At 42.9% G+C, this 22,514-nt stretch overlaps 1 protein-coding gene across 1 annotated transcript; it reads right to left on the bottom strand.

Moving 5' to 3' along the window:
- Window positions 1-4,560: 4,560 nt before the first annotated feature.
- LOC113630078 (piwi-like protein 1) lies at window positions 4,561-21,294 on the bottom strand. Its single transcript, XM_027125286.1, is given in 14 exon segments — window positions 4,561-4,677; window positions 5,363-5,516; window positions 6,622-6,750; window positions 7,459-7,564; window positions 7,567-7,611; window positions 7,997-8,067; window positions 10,277-10,380; window positions 10,506-10,573; window positions 10,576-10,690; window positions 16,640-16,751; window positions 18,404-18,425; window positions 18,824-18,932; window positions 21,144-21,207; window positions 21,209-21,294. Coding segments are annotated over 14 exon segments (1,302 nt in total).
- Between the last annotated feature and the right edge of the window lie 1,220 nt (window positions 21,295-22,514).

Raw genomic sequence — 22,514 nt, 5'->3', positions numbered from 1 at the left:
ACTTCCTGCTTGTGCAGAACGTCAAGGTCAGCCAGAGGTGAGAGCTTAGAACCTTCGCAGGTCTTTCCTGAGCATGTGCACAGCCCTGAGTATGTGAGCCAATTCCTCATAATAAATCTCCTTCTACCTCCTTCTATCTCTGTTTGTTTCTCTAGAGAACTCTGACTAGCCCAGGCTCCACATGACCTCTACAGCCAAATGCATACTTCGTAGGGTGTGTCATCTTTACGACATGGCTGCACCCTTCCTTCCTCTCATCCAGACTCATCTAGAGTCACTTCTCCTGACCCTGTCCCCACTGCCATCTGCCACACTTAGGCCCAGTGCAAATTCTATTATTTACTTGGATGAACAACCAAAAAAATTTTTTGTTGTTGTTGACATATGCTGTTACCAACACCTAGAGCATTTTCCCCCTCATTTCTCCTTCTAGCTCATTTCCATAAATCCTAAAGATATCACCCTCTGGGGTCAGGTTTTTGTGTCCTAAATGCTTCCCCCAAGCCTAAACCCTCACTGGGGATTTAACTCAATATGTGCTCCCACGGCACCCTTCTAATTCTCACACTGTTGTGTTCAGGGACTGGTAGAAAAAGGTGAAGGTGGGGCTTTGGAGGCACAATTGAGGAGACTGACATCCAAAAACATAAGCTGTGTGAGAGCATTACTGTTCTAGTGTTAGGGACCCCAGGAAGTGGCCAATGTATGCTGTAATGGTGGGTAATCCACAGGACTGAAAAATTAGATGATTGCATGGAATTTAAAGATTGTTAGGAAGAAGTTGGGTAAGTAAATGTCCCTTTAGCTATTCTTGGCATTGTTTACAGTTCCTTTATGGAAAAAATCGGAGGTTAAATAAACATATTTAACCTAGCTCCTCTTCATTAATAAATACATGTAATACACATCATCAAGTAGATCCCAGTAGGTTTAGAACTGTGCTGCATATAAATATTTTTGAATGAGTAATTCTAAACATCCTTAACTGGATTTATTGAGTTTTGTTGGCAGTCCCAACTTTAAAAAGCCCCTTCAAGTACCCAGTATTGTCTACTCCATATCTCCTCAGGGATCCGTTGCACCCCGATGCTCTGGGCAGCGAGTAGGTAGCCTGAAGCCCAAAGGTCTTTCTCTCACTTCCCTGTGGACCTTGAGCGCAATGCAAGCACTCAGCTGCTGTCCCATGCTGAGCAGTAATAATTAGCCTCATCTCCAGGCTGGAGACCAGAGAGAGAGAGGCCAGTCTGCCTTGACCCAGAGCCCACGAATCTCTCTGTGATTCCTGAGAGTCGGTTAACATAGTTGTGGGTCAGGAGTTTGAGGACACAGCCTGAGTGTTGCTGCAGCCAAGCTGCTCCCTGGTTGCCCATATTGTTGCTATTTCCAGTACAGGTGATGGTGGCCATCTGTCCTGGGCCCTTGGATGCTGAGGGCGGCTAAGTCAGCCCTGCCTGGGCCGTAGACCCTAGAGGGAGAGAGGGAACAGTGAGCCAAGTGAATGAGGGTACAGGGCAGAACTGAGGGGTCCCCCACAAATATTCCACCCAGAACAGGTCAGCCCTCACCTGCTGCAGAGAGGGAGGAGAATGATGAGGAGAGGGGTGCAGGTCATGGGGCAGGTGCTCAAGAGCTGTGCTGCCTGAGACTCCAGTGGGTGCTCCCCTAAGTCTCTCTTATTCTGAGGCACCCATGGGAGGGAGGAGTTCCTACATTCACATGTGTCCCTGTTCCCCGACACGCTCAGCCCTGGGCAATGTCTCTGTGGCAGGTTGATGGCCCCTCCAAAGATGTCTATATTCTAATCCTTGGATTCTACCCAAATGTTGCCTTATATGGGGAAAGGGAATTAAGGTTGCAGATGGAGCTAGGCTGCCTATCAGCTAACATTAAAATAGGGAGAATATCTTGGATTATCCAAGCGGTCCCAACATCATCACAAGGGCCATTAAAAGTGGAAGTGGGAGGCAGAAGAATCAGTGTCAGTGGGATATGAGAATGACTCCATTGGCCATTGCAGGCTTTGAAGATGGAAGCGGGGCCAGGAGGCAAGGAATGCAGACAACTTCTGGAAGCTAGAATGAAGGAAACAGACTCCTAGAGCCTCCAGAAAGGAATGCAGCCCTGCTGACATTTATTTTAGCCCAGTAATGCCCACATCAGACCTCTAACTCAGAGTCAGGAAATTCATTATTCTTAGATTATATATTGTATTGCTGCTTAGGCCAAATTCATTCCTAACCTACTCAGTAACGTGAAACTTAGGTACTATGATACACTGGAGAAAGTCTATCTGTAAGCCTTTGGAACAATAAAGCTTTCTCCTAGAAATATTTGATACCCAGTTTCCTTCATCTAATTTATAAAGGACTAGTAGGCTAATAAAGTCAGATGGTGTCCTGGTCACAATACTTCTGTTCATCTTACAAAAGCAACAATTTTTTCTAATCAGTAGATTAAGAAGCCTAAGACCATATTTTTAAGAACAAGACTGAATTCAGTGATTTTAACATGAATACCTTTATTGAATCACATTTTAAATTTATAATTCTAGACATTATAGTTTTATGAATAATATTTGTATTGCATTTATAGGAAATGTTCAGAAAGTGCTCATTACTTTGAATTTGTTCCAAGTGATTTTTGTAGCTCTCTAAAAATGTACTACCATAAATGTATTATCATAAATCAAATTCTAGCTTTAGAAAAGAATGTGTTATCTTTAATCATGGAGACCATATCCTATATTTATCATTATTAGCAATACAGCTAGGTAGGACGTTACCTGGATTACAGTATATTTAAAAGACTTGTTTTAATTTTATTTCTTATAAGATGGGTTCAAATTGCAAACCTAAATTGATTAACCTATAATCAAAGCAATTATATTGTTTTTAAACATATCCTTTCCGACGTATTTGAAGCCCCCTAACTACCCTACCTCAAAAGGAAAAAATACCACTCTAGGAGTATAAGAGAATGAAAGTTTCACATATTGTTTTTTTAGTTAATTAAGTTATTTATTTATTTATTTTTGGCTACGTTGGGTCTTTGTTGCTGTGTGCGGGCTTTCTCTAGTTGCGGTGAGCGGGGGTTACTCTTTGTCATGGTGCGTGGGCTTCTCATTGCGGTGGCTTCTCGTTGTGGAGCACAGGCTCTAGGCGTGTGGGCTTCAGTAGTTGTGGTGCGTGGGCTCAGTAGTTGTGGCTCGCGGGCTCCAGAGCGCAGGCTCAGTAGTTGTCACGCCCGGGCTTAGCTGCTCTGCGGCATGTGGGGTCTTCCCAGACCAGGGCTTGAACCCGTGTCCCTTGCATTGACAGGCGGATTCTTAACCACTGAGCCACAGGGAAGTCCCACATATTGTTTCTTAAGTCTATTTACAGATAGTTTTAAGTGGAGAGAGAAAAAAATTGTGTCTGCTTTCAGGAAAAACATGATAGCTTCATTTAAACAACTTATTCAAGACTTTCTTCTGATGATGGTACAGCTAACACAATAATGTCACACTTAGAACATGCACAAGAGAATGAATTAAACAGAAATGCTAACAAAGCCCTTAATTTACCTTCTTTGTGGAAAAAGTGACAAAATGTTACATTCCTGAGCCACCAACTTTTAAATCGCAAAGCTCTCCTTACTACAGCTCCACCAGAAAAAATTCAGATTGCCATGCAGGTACAAAGAACAAACTATTTCATATATAGGTTGTTTCTTTCATACAAAATATTAAACACAAATAAATTCCCATTTAATTTTGCCACTTTTATGTCTTCGCTGTCCTTGAGAAAAAGGATGTTACAAAAATAAAGTGCGTATGATTTTCCAAGTAGAATTTACTTGTTCATAGATATATATATTCTCCATGTGACTAATGCCCAACCTTTTTTTAAAATTAATTAATTTATTTTTGGCTGCGTTGTGTCTTCATTGGTGTGTGCAGGCTTTTCTCTAGTTGTGGTGAGTGGGGGCTACTCTTCATTGTGGTGCGTGGGCTTCTCATTGCGGTGGCTTCTCTTGTTGCGGGGAATGGGCCCTAGTGTACATGGGCTTCAGTAGTTGTGGCATGTGGGCTCAGTAGTCGTGGCTCGTGGGCTCTAGAGCACAGGCTCAGTAGTTGTGGCGCATGGGCTTTGTTGCGCCACGGCATGTGGGATCTTCCTGGACCAGGGCTCGAACCAGTGTCCCCTGCATTGGCAGGTGGATTCTTAACCACTGCACCACCAGGGAAGTCCCCCAACCTTTACAATTAGAGCAGCATTGCTTGGAGTACAGAATATTCAGGCATATTTAATCATAAAGTCCTTGTAACACATTTGAGAGGTAAATTCTAAAACAAAACTCTCACTGTCAGTTCTCCAGCCTGGAGAAGAGAAGCCTCATGTTAAGTTAGTGGTAGTATTGAAAATAGCATAACACACTTGGAGTCTCGTCCATGTCCAGTCAAGAATGGTTTTAAACTCTGATCGTGCATCTAGGAAAAAATTTCAGATATACAGATGCAGAATGAGAAAATAAATTTACAAATTGTGGTTTTCAACATCCCATCATGCTTTCTTCTCTATGTTAAAGGTAAAAGAGACGTTTTGACAGAGACCCATGTGGTTCTTGGTGAAGACTCTGGCCCACCAGGTAAGCCAGCTTATGGGCATAATGGCAAGGAGCAGGGACTCAGATGATACCCTTTAGGAGAAAGATCAACCAAAACAATTTTCTCACCTTTATGTCTACTTTCCCTAAGTTTAAATTTTTATAGATATCCAAGGTTCAAAAAGCAGATTCAATTTTGAACAGTTTCACAGATCTGAAGGAAAATCAGTATCAAAAAATACTTACCACAGCCACTATGGAGAACAGTATGGTGGCTCCTTAAAACTAAAAACAGAGCTACCATATGACCCAGCAATCCCACTCCTGGGCGTATATCCAGAAAAGACGGAAGCTCTAATTCAAAAATATGCATGTACCCCAATGTTCATAGCAGCACTATTTACAATAGCCAAGACACAAAAGCAACCTAAATGTCCATCAGCAGATGAATGGACAAAGATGTGGTATGTGTATACAATAGAATAGTACTCATTCAGAAAGAATGCAATAATGCCACTTGCAGTAACATGGATGGACCTAGATATTATCATACTAAGTGAAGTAAATCACAGACAAATATTATTTGATATCACTTACATGTAGAACCTAAAAAATAGCATACAAATGAACTTATTTTTATTTACAAAGTAGAAACAGACTCACAGACACAGAAAACAAACCTATGGTTACCAAAGAAGAAACTGCAGGGGGGAGGGATAAATTAGGAGTATAGGATTAACAGATGCACGTTACCAAATTAAAGAAAAAAAGTACTTACTGAAAAATTGTAATACATGTGGCATAGTTTGTAAGTTAGACTCTGTACTGCATCTGGGCTCAAGTAAAGCGTGTCATGGATGACATTATAATGAGTGGGAGTGACAGTACCAGTGCCTTCTTTCACAGACTGACTCACAATAAAAAAGTCATACCTAGAATTATAGAACCTAATTGGTATCAAGCTTATTTTAGAAGAAAAACAATGTAGCAAACCTAGTCTCTGAAGTAACAATTTACAGAAATCTATGATACAGAGTTTCCTTTATATTTAGAAGCCTGGCTAACTGTTGAGCAATGATTTGCTAAAGCAAATCTACAAAGGACAGTGAAATCATTGACAATTAATAACGCTCATGGGATTTAAACTCAAAAGCATATGCACTGATGCCTAGAGGCAGCAAACCTCAAATTAGCACGTTAGACATGGTCATAGGTAATGTGATTCAGAGATTCAGGGAAAGATGGGAATATCCATCCCTGCATATCACCAGAATATATTCAAACTCCCTAAGTTATATAAGTGGTAAGCTTAACCAATTTATTGTAAATATTGAATGTTTATATCATTTTATGTTATACTTTATGTTAATTGTACTTTTCATTTGCTTTGTTTTCTTCAATCCTTTCATGCCTTCTACTAGAAAAATCAGTGTTTCTGCCTTTCTTCAAACTTAATTCATTTCTCCCTATCTGTTGGTATGAATGTCCTGTTTTATTTCTTGCTGTGGTTTTGCATAACTTTCTCATTTGCATAATTCACTTTACAAGTCTAAAGTTAACCAGAAGTTCTAGCCTTCTTCCTAACAACGGAATCATCTTAGAATGATCAATAAATATTTGTCTGTTTTTAAAATTCTCTGAGAGGGCTTCCCTGGTGGCGCAGTGGTTGGGAGTCCGCCTGCCGATGCAGGGGACACAGGTTCGTGCCCCAGTCCGGGAAGATCCCACATGCCGCGGAGCAGCTGGGCCCGTGAGCCATGGCCGCTGAGCCTGCGCGTCTGGAGCCTGTGCTCCGCAGCAAGAGAGGCCACAGCAGTGAGAGGCCCGCGTACCGCAAAAAAATAATAATAATTAAAAAAAAATAAAATTCTCTGAGAAACAAAATGATTGAAGACAGAAAAAATTATCATCTAATATACCTATCATTTTTAACCTTCTTTAGGTCAATTCTTCCCTTTCTCGTCCAAATCATGCAAACCTTAAAAAATTCTGTTACTATTTGAATAAAAAGGAATCTTTAAAATAAAGATGGCTTACCATTCCATCCTAGTCACCTCTAAATCAATAACCGTTCCTGGAGATGGATTGTCAAGTCTTCCTTCATCCTTTTCAATAAAAAATCTGATGTTTATTTGTTTCTTCACCACGATGAAAGTTACTCTGATACTTAAAAGATTATGATCAGTGTCACTCTGTTTGCTCTGCGTTATCTCAGAAGCATTCAGAATGTCGAAAACAGCCCACACGTAGGAGTCATTAAAAGGAGTCTGCAGATGTTAGCTCTCCACACACCCCAATTTTACTGTCTTAGATCCAAGAGCCTAATTCAGGAAGTAAAGGAGGAGGTTTCTATTCATAGCCATTCAGATCCTAGGGGAAGGGTCCCTTCCTCCCAAGGTCAGGATTACTTGTACTGTCTATGCTGGGCACCAGGCTTCACTGACAAACAGGTGAGGCCAGAGAAGGGAACTGAGAGTAATCCCCAGTCCTGGGACGTACAGAACTCCAGGATAAAGGAGCTGGATAAGTACAAACCATTGATTGGCTATGTTCATGGACTTTTAGGAATATCTGAGGTTAGCAAGCCCTCCTCCATCAAGGTTTGGAAGGAGATTGGAAACAGAGAAAGAATCATGGGGTTCCATATGGGGAAACAACCTGCTACTGCAAGGCTTCAGTTCTGCTTTCTCCTCTGACGTGGGCGTGGAACACAAAGGGGGAAGGGTCTGTTTTTTCTCCCCACCCCATCCACTGAAGCCCTCTGTATCCAGCTTTCCAATTCACACATCACAATTGTTGTAGATATTTCCCCCTGCCCCCGGAAACTAAAATGTAAAGCTTACAAAATCTGCACTTCAAGAGTAATATACCCACTTTTGTCCTCTGTAAGCATTTTCTAAGTAGGACTCCATCTGTCTTAGTTCTTGGTCAGTCAGTGCTTGAAGCTGTCCATCTCCCACTCCATCTCGATACACAATGGTGAATGTGGCAGAGATGAATTTTGTTCATACCAGAGCTTCAAGGCAGCTGAAAGGAAGTCAGAAACACATATAAATAAACCATAACTTGGAACAAAGTGGCCACTATTTTTGACAACTTCTGTGTTCATTTGTCAACATGGTAGCTTTCAGGACACTGCTTAAGTCCTCAGTCTAGTCCATACTTAACAAGAGTATGAAAATTTTGAGCCAGATAATTCTTTGTGGTGGTCAGGGGCAGGGAGTGTTGCTGTCCCATGCATGGTAAGACATTTAACAGCATCCCTAAACTTCTGTCCACTAGATGCCAATAGCACCTCTATCCCCATTGTGACAACCAAAAGTGTCTTCACTCATTGCCAGATGTCCCAGGTGGGGGAGCAGTATCTCCACCAGTATAGACTCAAGCCCTCCAGCCTCCACCAGGCACTGACTGTGCAAGCAGGTCGTCAGCCCATTGACAAGCTCCTGCCCCGATTGCTGGATGATGCATTGAGAGAACCACCTGTATGGAGAAAAATAAGCCATTAGTTTGGAAAACAAGATTAATTCAGAATCAAAATGATGACATTAATCTATGACCAAAAAAAAATTCACTATCAGTAGTTGAGGATCCAATTAAAGATCCTTTTTTTTTTTTTTTGCTGTACACGGGCCTCTCACTGTTGTGGCCTCTCCCGTTGCGGAGCACAGGCTCCGGACGCGCAGGCTCAGCGGCCATGGCTCACGGGCCCAGCCGCTCCGCGGCATGTGGGATCTTCCCGGACCGGGGCACGAACCCGTGTCCCTTGCATCGGTAGGCGGACTCTCAACCACTGCGCCACCAGGGAAGCCCTAAAGATCCATTCTTCATCCCGCTGCAGAGATCCAGGTATTGGTCTCTTCACATATCTTAGGCATTTTGTAACGTTTTGAATGCACAGAAGGACTAAGATAGAATGGAAACATTTGTTAACGTTAACTACAAATTATACATGCTTTGAATACATATGACTCATATTGTTTCAGCTCCTGGGGAATCCCACAAAGTGCAAACCCAGTGTTTTTCTGGAGACTCCTACTTTAGTTCAGTGTCTTAAACAATGGTTCATCCACATGAATCTGCTTTGGAGGGAGCAGTTTGCTTCAAAACAGTAATAGCTATTGTGACCACTGCTCGAGGTATCGAGTAAAATCACCTGTTTGTCTCGAGTTTCTATCCCCTTATTGCGTTTTTGTTTACTTCAGAGTATTAGGATGACGTGATAGGGTATGATGTATGTTTGCCTCTTCATCTGAATCTGTACTCCAATGGATGGGATCAGGTATTTTGGCTTTATATCTTCACTGCTGCATTCTCAGTATTTACACATAGCAAGTGCTCAAAAATATCTATTGCATGAATGCAAGCTTAACTTTTTACCTATTATCACAGCATTTTCTACTAAAAAAGGCAGAGTAAATCCATGTTACTGTATTTAGAGTATGACTAGAAAAAAAAAGATCCTTAAAGGATACTGTGGAATTATACCTGGTGGGCCACAAACAGCATTGAACATAGTAGTGGTTTGTGACTGTCCCACATACCATAATGCACAGGAGAAGAATATGCAGACCCATCTGCACTATGGGTTTTATTTTCTACTCTAAGCACAGAAAATAAAAGGTCCCTGGAGAAAAGGAGAATCATAGGATATAGAAGCACATCTCCTTATTCAGGTACATTATATACAAATGTATGAAGACAAGATCTTATTATACCTACAGGCCACTGAAGGTATAATATGTGTCTTCACCCACATATATCCTAAGTGCTTCCTCATGTGTCCCTATGCAGAGGCTTACTGATCAAATTCTGCGGTTGGCAGAATTCTACCTGTCCTCATCCTTGGAACTTGTGAACATACTGAGATCTGGCCCCTGTGGTGATGTTATATGGCACAGTTGACTTTAGGATAAGGAGAGTCTCCAGATGGATGATATCTGACCTCATGAGCTCCTTTAAAATCAGCAAGTTTTCTTTGGCTGATGACAGAAGAGGAAGATGGAGAGATTCAAAAGAGAACAATAGCACAGTGTGAATTGGCGGGTTGGAAGTTGGAGGGGAGGCAGGGAGCACATCAGAAGGAACGTGGATGAAACTCTAGAAGCTGAGACTAGCTGTAGGTGACAGCCAGCAAGGAAGTGGGGTCCTCTGTCCCACAATCAAAAGAAAATTGACTCTGCCACATCGACGTATGCTGGGAAGAGGATCCCAAGCCTCCAGGTGAGAATGTGGCTTATGTGACACTTTTCACTCAGCCTTGGGACTTCCCTGGTGCTCCATTGTTTAAGAATCTGCACTTCCTCCGCAGGGGCCATGGGTTCGATCCCTGGTCGGGGAACTAAGATCCCGCATGCTGCGCAGTGCAGCCAAAAAAACAAACAAAATCTCGGCCTTGTAAGGCCCTGAGAGCCATGCAGTGCCCAACATCTGACCCACAGGACTGTCCATGGTCATGTGAGTGTCGTCTTAAGTTGCCATATTTTGTCATGGTTGTTAGGCAGGAATAGAGAATGATCAGAGGCTTCCATACAAAATGTTCTGGGAGCCTAACTTTGCCAGAAGATCAGGAGAGCACATCTCTAAGAACAACTTGTCCATGGAGCTTGCCAATAATGTGTGTTAAGTCCACCTCTCCTATCTGGCCTCCAGATAGCTCCCCACTAAACACTGTCTGCCAAAGCTTACCCACCGCGTCAAGTCTGGATCGATGCTTGCCACAAATCCTGCGACTGACTTCCATCGATGTACAATACCGTGGAAACAATCGATACCGATGAACATTGCATTCTGCAACTTAAATTTTAAACAAGGTAGCAGATTGAGTTAGAACACGAAGCAAATTTCCAATTAAGTAGGACCATAACAAATTCTACCAAAGATAGATGAAAGCAAGAGAAGGCAACAAAATCCCCACGTACTTCTCTATCCACCTTCCAGAGGGCACCTCCTAGCTTGCAGTTCATCTGCAGGGCAATCTTTGTAGCGGTGGTCTCTCTAAGGTCCGTTTCAGCACACACTGGCTTGGAATCGGGTAATTGACACACAGGTGTCTTTTTATGCCATCACAAATTTCTTTATTTTCAGTGGGCAGCAAGAAAAGGACCTTGAAAGAAAGCAAACATGACATTCCCCAAAATGCAAGAATGCAGTGACGTGAGAAATGGATGCGTGTCGAGGAAGCTATATAGGTGGAGCACTGACAAAGTAGAGACTATTAAATAGACATCTGAATCCATGAGGGTGAAGGGTCTAGAATCACACTGCATTCAACAAGTGTGAGTGTGAGTGTATGGAAGAGACAGGCTGCGAGACAGGCATTTGGAAATATGCATCGATCCTTTAAACTTGCAAAACGCTTTCATCCTAGTCATTCCATTCCCAGGAGTCGTTCCATTTCCAGAAGTTTATCATGAAGTCAACATGGATGGGTTAAAAACATAGACTGAACTATACCGTCCTCAGGACAGTCACCGTCGATGGGATGATCGCTGTGTGTGGGGCACTTCCCAAGCATTCTACTTGATTCAGTTAATTCTCTCACCAATCAACTGAGATAAATACTGTTATGTGCCCCCACCAGCAAACAAGCTTGGGGGCTGTTGTGGAAACTGCCTGATTTACAAGCAGCAGAGCAAGTTTCCAAACCCTCGCCAGGACCTCCAGTAGGACACTGAGCAGTTAGGAAGAGAGGCTACTGCTTGGCTTGTTTCTGACTAATGGGAAAAATCATCAGTGTATATATATATATATATATATATATTTTTTTTTTTTTTTTGTGGTACGCGGGCCTCTCGCTGCTGTGGCCTCTCCCATTGCGGAGCACAGGCTCCGGACGTGCAGGCTCAGCGGCCATGGCTCACGGGCCCAGCCGCTTCACGGCACGTGGGATCCTCCCAGACCGGGGCACGAATCCGTGTTCCCTACATCAGCAGGCGGACTCTCAACCACTGCGCCACCAGGGAAGCCCAGTATATTCTTTTTAACATAATGATGCTTATAGAAGTTTTTGGCAGACGTTCTTTTTCAGATTAGGGTAATTCTTTTCTCATTGTAGATTAAGTGAGTTTTTCTTTTCACATGAAAAAGTATGAGATTTTATTAAATGCATTACCTGCGTGGACTAAGAGAAATATTCACCACACTATAATTCACCACACTAACCAGTTTTTAGAAAAATATAAACAACCTATTTCAAACTTAGTGGCCCACTCTAGCCCATGGTGTTCTCCTAATATTTCTTTAACCCCCAACTATGAACTTTGGAAATCACACTTCCCATTTCTTATAGCTTTTGTAAAAAATAAACAAACCTCAATTAAATAGAGTCAGGAGACCAGAGGGGGAGCTCTCATACCCTGCAACGATAGCAGAGCCCAACAAGAAGAAGAAAGACTTCTTTTCTTCCCTGGCAAGACCTTGGCCAATGAAAAGCAATGGACTCTTTGTTTACTAAAGCCCTTCCAACTTGCTTTTCTCTTCTATGAAGGGGTTCTCCTTTCCTCATCAAGTGGGACTTGCACGTGGCTCGCCAGGGTTGCAGACCCCAAATTGCAATTCTCCACTGATCCCAAATCAACCCATCTTTGCTGAAGAAAAAACCTGCAGTCTATTGTTTTAGGTCCAAAAAACAAGTCAGTTCTGTTGTCCCTATTTCCATTATTTGAAAGGTAGGATTGCGCTTACTTTCTAATGCCTCATCTATGAATTCAGCAGTTTTCCCCAGATCTCATTACAACCCTATGACAAAGTTGTCATCTCTTATGAGACTCAGTTCCCACCAGGGCATCCTGAGACTACCCTAGTCATTCAACTATTTCAGCACATCCATTTCACTCAAGTAAATCTGCTGGAACCATTTTCTTACGTTTACATGTAAGACTCTATATATCAACACATGCCATGAAGGTAGTTTGCCTTAATGTGACACACTCCCTCAAATTATTACTAATCCCACTACTCTGTGATGCTAACATGCATGAATTATCTATTACAACCTATGTGTATGAACTACTATGTGCCAGTCATGGTGTAAGGTATAAGAGATATGTATTGCAAAGAGCAGAATCATAGCTCTCCTAGTCCTATGAAACTCATAGTCTGTTGGGGAGGGGAGAGATTAATAAAATCACCCAAATATATAATTACAAACTGGGATAAGTGTTATGAAATACAAGTACATAACAGAACAGGGTGACCTCACAGAGGCCTGATGTTGCAGGTCAGTGTATGCACGAGAGGGAGGGGTACTGTTGGGTTATCCAGAATGGCTCTTTTTAAAAACATTTTATGAAGTATAGTTGATTTACAATATGGTATTAATTTGTGCTATATAGCAAAGTGACTCAGTTATACATATGTATATTCTTTTTCATATTCTTTTCCATTATGGTTTATCACAGGATATTGAATATAGCTCCCTGTGCTATGCAGTAGGACCTTGTTGTCGTTCCATCCTATATATAATAGTTTGCATCTGCTAATCCCAAACTCCCAATCTTTCCCTCCCCCACTCCCTCCCACTTGGAAACCACAAGTCTATTCTCTGTATCTGTGAGTCTGTTTGTTTCATAGATATGTTCATTTGTGTCATATTTTAGATTGCACATATAAGTAATACCATATGTCCATCGACAGATGAATGGATAAAGAAGATGTGGTGTATACACACATACACACACAATTGAATATTACTCAGCCATAAAAAAGAATGAAATAATGCCATTAGCAGCAACATGGACGGACCCAGAGCGGCTCTTCTTAGTCAAAGATCTTTGAGATAAAATTTGTAGGATGAACAAGCAAACGTCAGCCTAGGTGGAGGAATCAGCACACATAAATTGAGGAGAGAGGTCCTTAACTCTCTCACAGCGTCACCTCCCTTACTTCCCCAGCTTGCATTCCATAGCCTGTCACAATTACGTCCTCACAAATACCATTCATTCCTTGACTATGCCTTGATCATGCTACGTTGGCAAGTCTCAAACCCTGGTAAAACCCAGCTGTCTGTTCTGCCCATGCAACCAACAGCCAAACCCTGCTGAGTGGTTCTAGAGTTAGTCTGCCACAATCTAAAAGGGGTGCTCTGTTCAGATGCCCTAGTTATGCTTCCTACCCATTCAAAAAACCAACATTTCACACTTTCTCATCTCTTCTCAAATCTCCTATACATCTCCCTCATCGCTGCCCATCAACTAACTCAGCCGGTGATCTTGCTTCATACTTCACTGAGAAGTGAATATCTGAGGATTCAGACAGGAATACACTTATATTCTGCCCGGTGTTTGCCTTCTCTCTACACATATGTATGTTCTTCTTGCCTTCCGATTACTATGGAGGATATGTCCTGCTCCAGAAAAGGGTCCGTAATCTCTACCACAGCTATGGATTCTAACCTCTTCTTTCCTTCAGGGATTTTGTTCCTATCATTACCCCTCATTTATCTTGCCTTCTGTATTAACAATTTCTCCTTCTCTATCGGACAATTTATACCAGGATAAACACATACTGTAGTATTCTCTAACTTAAAAAAATCCTTCATCTACATAACATTTCTCTTCCCTTCTACAGCAAGCGTTGCTAAATTTTTCCTTCAGTACCTTCCACCTGGACTTCAATTGCCACCATTACACAATTTGCTCTTGGCAGTGAACTCCATGCTATCAAACTCAATGTACTCTTCACTGTGTGTTTTTCCCCCAGCTCTATTGAGGTATAATTGGTATACAAAAATCTGCCCATAATGGGTACAGTTTGGTGAATTGGGGCATATGTATACACTCTCATTTAACCTCATCTTAACATTCTACAGAGACGCATATCCTTCTTTCCTGAAATATTTCATTCTCTTGGTCATCTATATATTCTGCCTAGGTGACTGATTATCAAAATCCAAGGACTAGGTAAGAGCTAATAATTCCCAAAATGAAAACTCCAGGCTTTACACCCTGGGACTCCTGACTCATCCGCATGCCCAAAGAGCATACTTTATTTACACCCTTTGGCAGAGAGATGATACTGAACTCACCACATCTGTACACGAAAGAAAAGAGTGTCCACTTAGGTAGGTTCAGGCTGTAGGACTGAATTTTAACAAAGAAATATGAGTGAAAGTAGTGCATCAGCCTATCACTTTCAGTCTAAGGGACCTAAGAGCCAGTATGCTGCTTCTACCTCTTTTCTTCTAACATGACAACCTTGGAGTCCTCTTGTTGAGATGGTAGAGCCACAAAATGGTAACAGATGAGATCACTGAGTCTCCCTGACTCTCATTAGACTTTATTCAAGCCAGAAATAAGCCTTTTAAAATTAACTTACTGATATATCAGTTTGCAATTCCATCTGTGCCTATCTCATCCCAGAACAATCCCCTCACTTATTACAACCAAGCCTTCACTATGTCCTCTCCATTTTCACCTACTTCTCCCACCCTGCTCCAGGCCACCATCATCATTTAAGTCAACTGATTTAATAACCTCCTCACTGGTTTCCCTGCCTCCATTTTTACCCCCATACAGCCCATTCTCTGTATATTAGACAGAAATCTTACAAATATCTACACAATATGATTTGACAATAAAATCCAATTTACTTCTCTAGAGAACACTCCAGCCTAGTTTGGGCTCTGGGTACACAATGCCCACCCCGAAAATAGTGCCTTTGTACTACCTCTTCTCCCTCATCCGCACCTAGCTTGCTCCTTGCTTCCATTTACATATCAGCTTCGCAGAGAAGCTTTCCATGACCTTGCAGACTAATAGCCACCAGGTATTCTCCATAATACCACCCGATTTTAATTATCTCCATATCCCTTATAACTGTTAGAATAGTTTTCTTCTTGTTTGTCATCTCTCTGTCTGCCATGAGAATGCAAGTGCCTTAAGAGCTGAGAACTAAATTGTCTTACTAATGTATACCCAAGATATACAATAGGCACTAAATGCTCTTGGGATTGAATGAACAAGTAATAAGTGTGAAACACAAATGAGGATAATGTCATAATAACCCTCCCTTGAAGGGATGTCAGAGGGCTGTGTACCTGCAATTGTTCCAAGTAGCTATGTTTTGAGTCCCAATATAATACAAGCTTTTTTTAAAACATCCATTTATAAGTTCTTTCCATTTGCCACAAATATCTGCCATTCCTTTAATTACCTTTCTCTCATCTGCTAAAGCTAGAAAACCAACCTCACCAACTGGCCTGAGTTTATTTGTGAGCACGCAAATTAAAAATATAGGAGGGAGGGCTTCCCTGGTGGTGCAGTGGTTGAGACTCAGCCTGCCGATGCAGGGGACGCGGGTTCGTGCTGCGGTCCGGGAAGATCCCACATGCCGCGGAGCGGCTGGGCCCGTGAGCCATGGCCGCTGAGCCTGCGCGTCCGGAGCCTGTGCTCCGCAACAGGAGAGGCCACAGCAGTGAGAGGCCCACGTACCGCAAAAAAAAAAAAAAAGGAAGGACTTCCCTGGTGGCGCAGTGGTTAAGAATCCGCCTGACAATGCAGGGCACGCGGGTTCGTTCCGTGGTCCGGGAAGATCCCACATGTCGCAGAGCAACTAAGCCACCGCAATGAGAAGACCACGCACCGCAATGAAGAGTATTCCCTACTCGCCGAAACTAGAGAAAGCCCGTGCACAGCAACGGAGATTATGAGATTTAGCACGTAATAGACATCATTTCAGATTGTAATTGGTCATTTTTTTCTTCTTTTTGAACCAAGTTCTGTAGGGCTGAAACTCCTACATAAAGTTCTCATTCCTGAAGTCTTACCATATTTTATTTTCTACCTAACAATCCATTTACATGTTCAAAACTACCATAGCCACTTCTAAGCCTGACAGGGAGGGCCATCTTGGAGCCATTCTAATTATGTGACATTACCCTATACACAAAACACTCTATACATGGATAATAGATATAAGCCAAGCTATAATACCCCAAAAGGAGAATATATACAAATACATATATATGTGTCTAAATAAGACTTGAGAAATATACTTAACTGTATAATATGAAAAATTTTAAGACAAGTATGTTTGAAGAAATAAAATTTCATACCTCCCTGTAACAGTCTACAAAGGAGGTTTCACTGCCATCCGATCTTGTAAATGTAGAGCTGGGAGGCTTCTCCCAAGTAATACCATCCACCCTATAGGTTCTGTTGTCATACCTGTGGAATAATCGTAATATATGGTATTATTCCTGACGTTATTGCATGGAAGCATGTAAGAAAGAAGTGGTTTAAAATCCTACAGGTAATTGCAGGATATATAGCTTTACTAAGATTAATTCACATAACATGCAATTCAGCCATTTAAGTGTGCAGTCCAATGGTTTTTAGTATACTTACTGAGTGGTGCAACCATCACGCGATTTTAGAATATTTTCATCACCCAAAGAAGAAACACCTGAACAATGAGCAGTCACTCCTTGTTTCCACCCAATTCCCCCGGTCCTTAAACCACCACTAGTTCACTTACTGTCCCTATGCATTTGCCTACTCATCACATTTCATATAAATTGAGTCATATAATATGTGATCTTCCCTGACTGGCTTCTTTCACTTAGCATAATATTTTCAGGGTTCATTCATGCTGTAGCATGTATTGCTACTTCATTCCATTTTATTGACAAATAATATATCATTGTATAGATATACCACATTTGTGTTTATCCATGTACCAGTTGATGAACATTTGGGTTGTTTATGCTCAAGCTAGTATGAATTGTGATGTTGTGGACATTCATATACCAATTGTGGTGGATATGTTTTTATTTCTTTTGGGTATATAACCTGGAGTGGAATTGCTGGGTCGTATGGTAATGCTATATTTAGCACATTGAGGAAATGCCAGACTGTTTCCCAAAGAGGCCATACTTATACCAGCAGTGTATAATGGTTGGTTTCAATTTTTCCACATCCTTGCCAACACTTGTTAACATCTTCCTTTTTAACTTTTAGCAATCCTAGTAGATAGGAAGTGGCATTTCATTGTGGCTTTAATTTGCATTTCCCTGATGGCTGATGATGTTGAGCATCTTCTCATGTGATTATTGGCCATTTGTATATTTTATTTGGAGAAATGTCTATTCAGATCCTTTGCCCATATATATGATATATGTATATATCATATATATCCTCACATATGAGTATATATAATAGTTTAAGCCCTGGTCCGGGAAGATCCCACATGCCGCGGAGCAACTAAGCCCGTGCACCACAACTACTGAGCCCACGTGCCACAACTACTGAAGCCCGCACGCCTAGAACCCATGCTCCACAAGAGAAGCCACCACAATGAGAAGCCTATGCACCACAACAAAGAGTAGCCCCCGCTCGCCACAACTAGAGAAAGCCCAGGCATAGCAACGAAGACCCAATGAAGCCAAAAATAAATAAAAATAAATTTTAGAAAAATCTTGCAATATGTAACAACATGAATGAACCTTGAAGACAGTCACAAAAGGACAAATACTGCATAATTCCACTTATACATTGAAAATAGTCACACTCAGAAGCGGAGAGTAGAATGGTGCTTTTCAGGGAGTGGGAGAGGGGAGATAGGGATTTGCTAATCAACAGGTGTAAAATTAGAGTTATGCAAGATAAGTTAGTTCTTGAGACCTGCGGTACAACATTGTGCCTATAGTTAATACTGTGCTGTACATTTAAAAATACAATAAGAGGGCAGAGCTCTATTGTTCTTACTACAATAAAAATTTAAAAAATGTTTTAAAAAGGTGGTTGGAGAATCAGATCTAAGGTTTCACTGCATTACCCAAATCCTTGGCAAACGACAACATCTGAGTCTGTGGGCTTACCTGTATAATGATAACCGTTCACCTGTGAGGATAATACAATGTAGGTAAACATTTGAGGAACTGCTCAACCTTTCAGTATAGCGATTCACGAACCCAAGAAAAATCTTGTTCCCCGAACTAGTTAACTTATAGTTGTCATATCAATGCATTTTCTAAATTTGAAAAGCAATTACATTGAATTAGCTAATGAATAATGACCTCTATTTCTTTTTCCATAAGCCTTAAAGTATAAGGGGAATAAAGCATTGATAGCCAGATAATTCACTGCAGGAGATAGTTGAGAGCTGTACCTTCTTCCCATCCTGCCAAACATCACGGGAACACCGAGGCTATCTGTCTAGAATTTTATCGCTGTCATGTACCGTCACATATTAAGTATCCTCTGCCCCTCAGCATATCTTTCTTCTTCCCTCTTTTTACCTGAAGGCTGCGGTGTTCCTTCTGCTTCTGTTGGTGGTCCAGCCCCAGCCACGTGGCTAACACCCCACAGCTGCTTGAGTCTAGGCTGGATTTGATGAGGTTGCTGAGCCTGCAAGTTTTTGGAGATAAAAATAAAGAGTAATGTTATCCATATGTTCGACCGTCACCCAAAAATTATCATATGCCTGCCATGTGCCACGATGCATGTATCAGAGCATAAAGCAAAGGAACTTCCTTGAAAATCTCATATTCCAGTGACAGAAAATAAATTGATGACTAACTTATATGGCATGAATATGATAATTGCTAGGGAAATGAAAAAAGTAGAACAAAGCCAAGTATGGAAAATTGGGAGTTATTGGGAAGGTGGGGTATGAAAAGGGCTGGTTGCATTAATTCATGGGAGACAAAGCAGAGCCTCAGTGCAAAGTTGACGCTGAAACAAAGACTCAGAGGCAGTGAGTTAACAAGGTTACACAAACCTCAAGTGGAGGAAAGAGCAAGCTCCTAAGGAAGAAATGTTGAAGGGAGAGCAAGATGAACAAGGGAGGGGGAAGCAGGGGGACCCGGAGAGGTAGTGGGAGGGAGGCCATGTTAAGGAAATCTCCTGTGACTCTGAGAAAATGGGAACTCTTACAGGCTGTGGGTTGAACGTGAATCCAATTTACTGGCTCTGTGCTGAGAACAGACTGAGGATGAGACCAGGGCAGAAGCAAGAAGACCAGTTATGAGGCCATTTGTGGGGTCCAGCCAGGGATGCTGGTGGTTTGGCCCAGAGGGTAGTAATAGAGGGGATGAGAAATGATCAGAGACTGGATATTTTTTGAACGTCAGGGACAACAGTATTTCCTGGTTGTTTATGTGAAGGGTTTGAGGTCAAGAGAGGATGAATCCAAAGACTTTGGCCTAAACAACTGGAAGAAAGGGATTTCATCAGATGAAGTAGTTAGGAATTGTCTGGGAGGACAAATCAGGAGCGTGAGACATGCATGGGGATGTTCGTTTAGTGCAGGAGAGGGAACTTGTCCACATACCAGATTGCACCTAAAGCCATGATACTGAAAAGATGACCAAGGGTGTGAGTGCATGTACCAAGGAGAAGAGGCCCAAGGACTAGGTCCTGGGCATATGGACAGGACAGGAGGAGAACCCAGCCAAGGGAAGCTACAGCAGTGGCCAGTGAGGTTGGCGGAAAACCAAGGGTGTGTGGTGACCTGACCACTACATGGAAGGAGTTAATCAAGGAGAAAGGAGGGCTCAACTATTCCAAGTACAAGTGATAGGCAAGACCTAGGACGGACCTGGGGATTTGACAAAGTGGAGGATACTGAGGAAGCCTGACAAGAGCCATTTCAGTGGAGCAATGGGGAGAGCACCTGATTGGAGTGAAGGGACAAGAGGGAGATAAGGATTGGAGTTCAGAATAGAGACAAGACTTCGTTGATGAGAAGCAAAGAGAAAGGAAGTAATTGTGAGGAAAGCAGATCCAGGAGAGCATTCTCGTTGGATGGCAGTCAACTCAGCTGGTTGTAGGCAGATGGGGATGATCTAGGACTTGGGAGATAGGAGAATTGCAGGAGAGATGCCAGGGGATAGAGAATTGGCTAAGGGGCCCAGGAGATTTTTCCTTTAGGTAGGAGCAGAGCCAGTGCCCTAGGGTCTCGGGTGAGGGGCCAAGGCCAGGATGTGGAGATTCAGTGAAGACAGCATTGAAGTTCTGCTTTGATGCTTTATTTGTCTCAGTGACATAGGAGTTGATGTTAAAGGCTGAAAATTAAGACGGGGGAGGAGCAGCAGGAAGGATTGAGGCTTGAGCAGGTGGGGGAGGCGAAGAAACAGGACCTGATGGGGTCATGTGACTGCTGGCCAGCACTGGGACCCATCAAAGTTCAAAGCAAGACCCCCTAAAGCATGCAAAGTGGATGCGGGATAAGAGAGGACAGAAGTGCGTAGAGACAGCAGGGATAGCAAGTTTTAAACAAGACTAAAAAATTCTATCCAACTCAGTCTGTTCAAACACTCGCCTGAAATTGCCCATTTTGAAATCACTCCCCAAAGAGAAGTCACTGGCTGAGACCAAGAGATGTAGATGACTTTCCATCCACTGGGGTTTGGAAGAAAGTCTGTTTGCATCTATGAAGATGCACATGAAAGGGAAGGGGTAGAGAGGATATCCAGGTAGATAAAGCCTACCCACATCGACAGCCGTGGAATCTGACTTTTCTTACAAGATGCATTACTTCCCTCTCAGCAGGAGAGAACTCTAAACCTGAACTGTACTGACTCAGCAAGGCATCTTTAGGAACATTAGGAAGCTCACTGCTGTGCCACGTCTCACTATGTCAGCGAAGCTCCGTGGTGGGTCGGTTCTGGGTACTTCAGGACCCCCTAGCCACCTCAGGCTTAGCAGGCTCCACGGATGCTGGATTGCGCGCTCTGCCTCGGGCTCGAACCCTGGCCCTGCCGGTCATTGCTGTCCTGAAGGCGATGACCCTGAAGAGGGGAGGCCCTTAAAAAACGTGGTTTTGTTAAACATCTCTGCGTAGTTGCCTGGGAACTTTTTTTTAAACTACGACTTCAAATAAAGCATCAGGTTTCTAGCTACACACGTTTTCCAGTCACAGCAACAAGAGGGACTGCCCCTAAATTGTCAGAGAAGTGTCCTGTAGTAAAAGACAGGGGACCTGGGAAGATACTCATGGGAATTTAAGAAAATTGTTGATTATGATTCTTTTCCACACACAGATTCACGAGACACTATGGTCAAAGTGCTTGCTAGTACAAGTCAGGTGTGTACTGGGTTCTTCTTACCTACTAGGCATCCCCATAGCACAGTGAGGAGCCTGGGTGTCCCCTAGACTTTCTCTAACACACACACACACACACACACACACACACGGTGTCCCCTAGACTTTCTCTAACACACACACACGGTGTCCCCTAGACTTTCTCTAACACACACACACACACACACACACACACACACACACACATCTCTGAACTGCTACTCCACCCACCTATCTCCAGTCTTGGTCCTAAGCCCACACAGCTCACCTACCCTCCTTCCTCTTCTGCAATTAGGAAGATCTGTGCGTGATGCACCCACAGTTTTGTGCCCTCGGGTCCCTCTCCTCCAGCCCCACAGTGTCTGAGCGCCGATTTCTGCAGGGTTAGAGGTGCAAAGCTCCTTTCTAAAAGGGTTAGCCCTTCCCAGGACACAACCCTGTGCCCCCAAAGCAGTCACCAAGCAGGGGTGGGATTGGAAGGAGAACTAGCCTGGCCGCTTTGTGGGATGCGCCTCACCCCAAGCAGGGCAGGTGCCCGGTGCAGGCCCACCTCAATTTCGTTTTCAACCCTGCTGCCCAGCCTCTTCCGGCGCCGCCTCCATCCTGACCCAAATGCAGCCAACTCTAAGCTGCACCTGGTGAATTAAGAGATGCTCCGAGTGTCAGTGGGATGGGAAGGTGGGAGGGGGAGTGGCTCTGCCTGCCCTTGAGCCCACCTGATCCCACCCATCAGCCATCCGCGGATTAACCTGCCGAGTGACTTTACCAAATGATGTTCACTTGGAACTCCAGAAACTTATGTCCTTAGCACTTGACACTTGAACTAAATCCCTGCTGTGGCCAATATAACTAACTCAGTTGTAGCTACTGTGGCTGTCTTTGGACTCAAACCTGGGCTCATCCCT

This window comes from Aethalodelphis obliquidens, unplaced genomic scaffold, assembly GCF_003676395.1.
Source record: "Aethalodelphis obliquidens isolate GAN/ISIS:26980383/991018 unplaced genomic scaffold, ASM367639v1 scaffold28, whole genome shotgun sequence".
NCBI classification, from domain to species: domain Eukaryota; kingdom Metazoa; phylum Chordata; class Mammalia; order Artiodactyla; family Delphinidae; genus Aethalodelphis; species Aethalodelphis obliquidens.
This window is presented reverse-complemented; position numbering and strand designations above follow the sequence as displayed.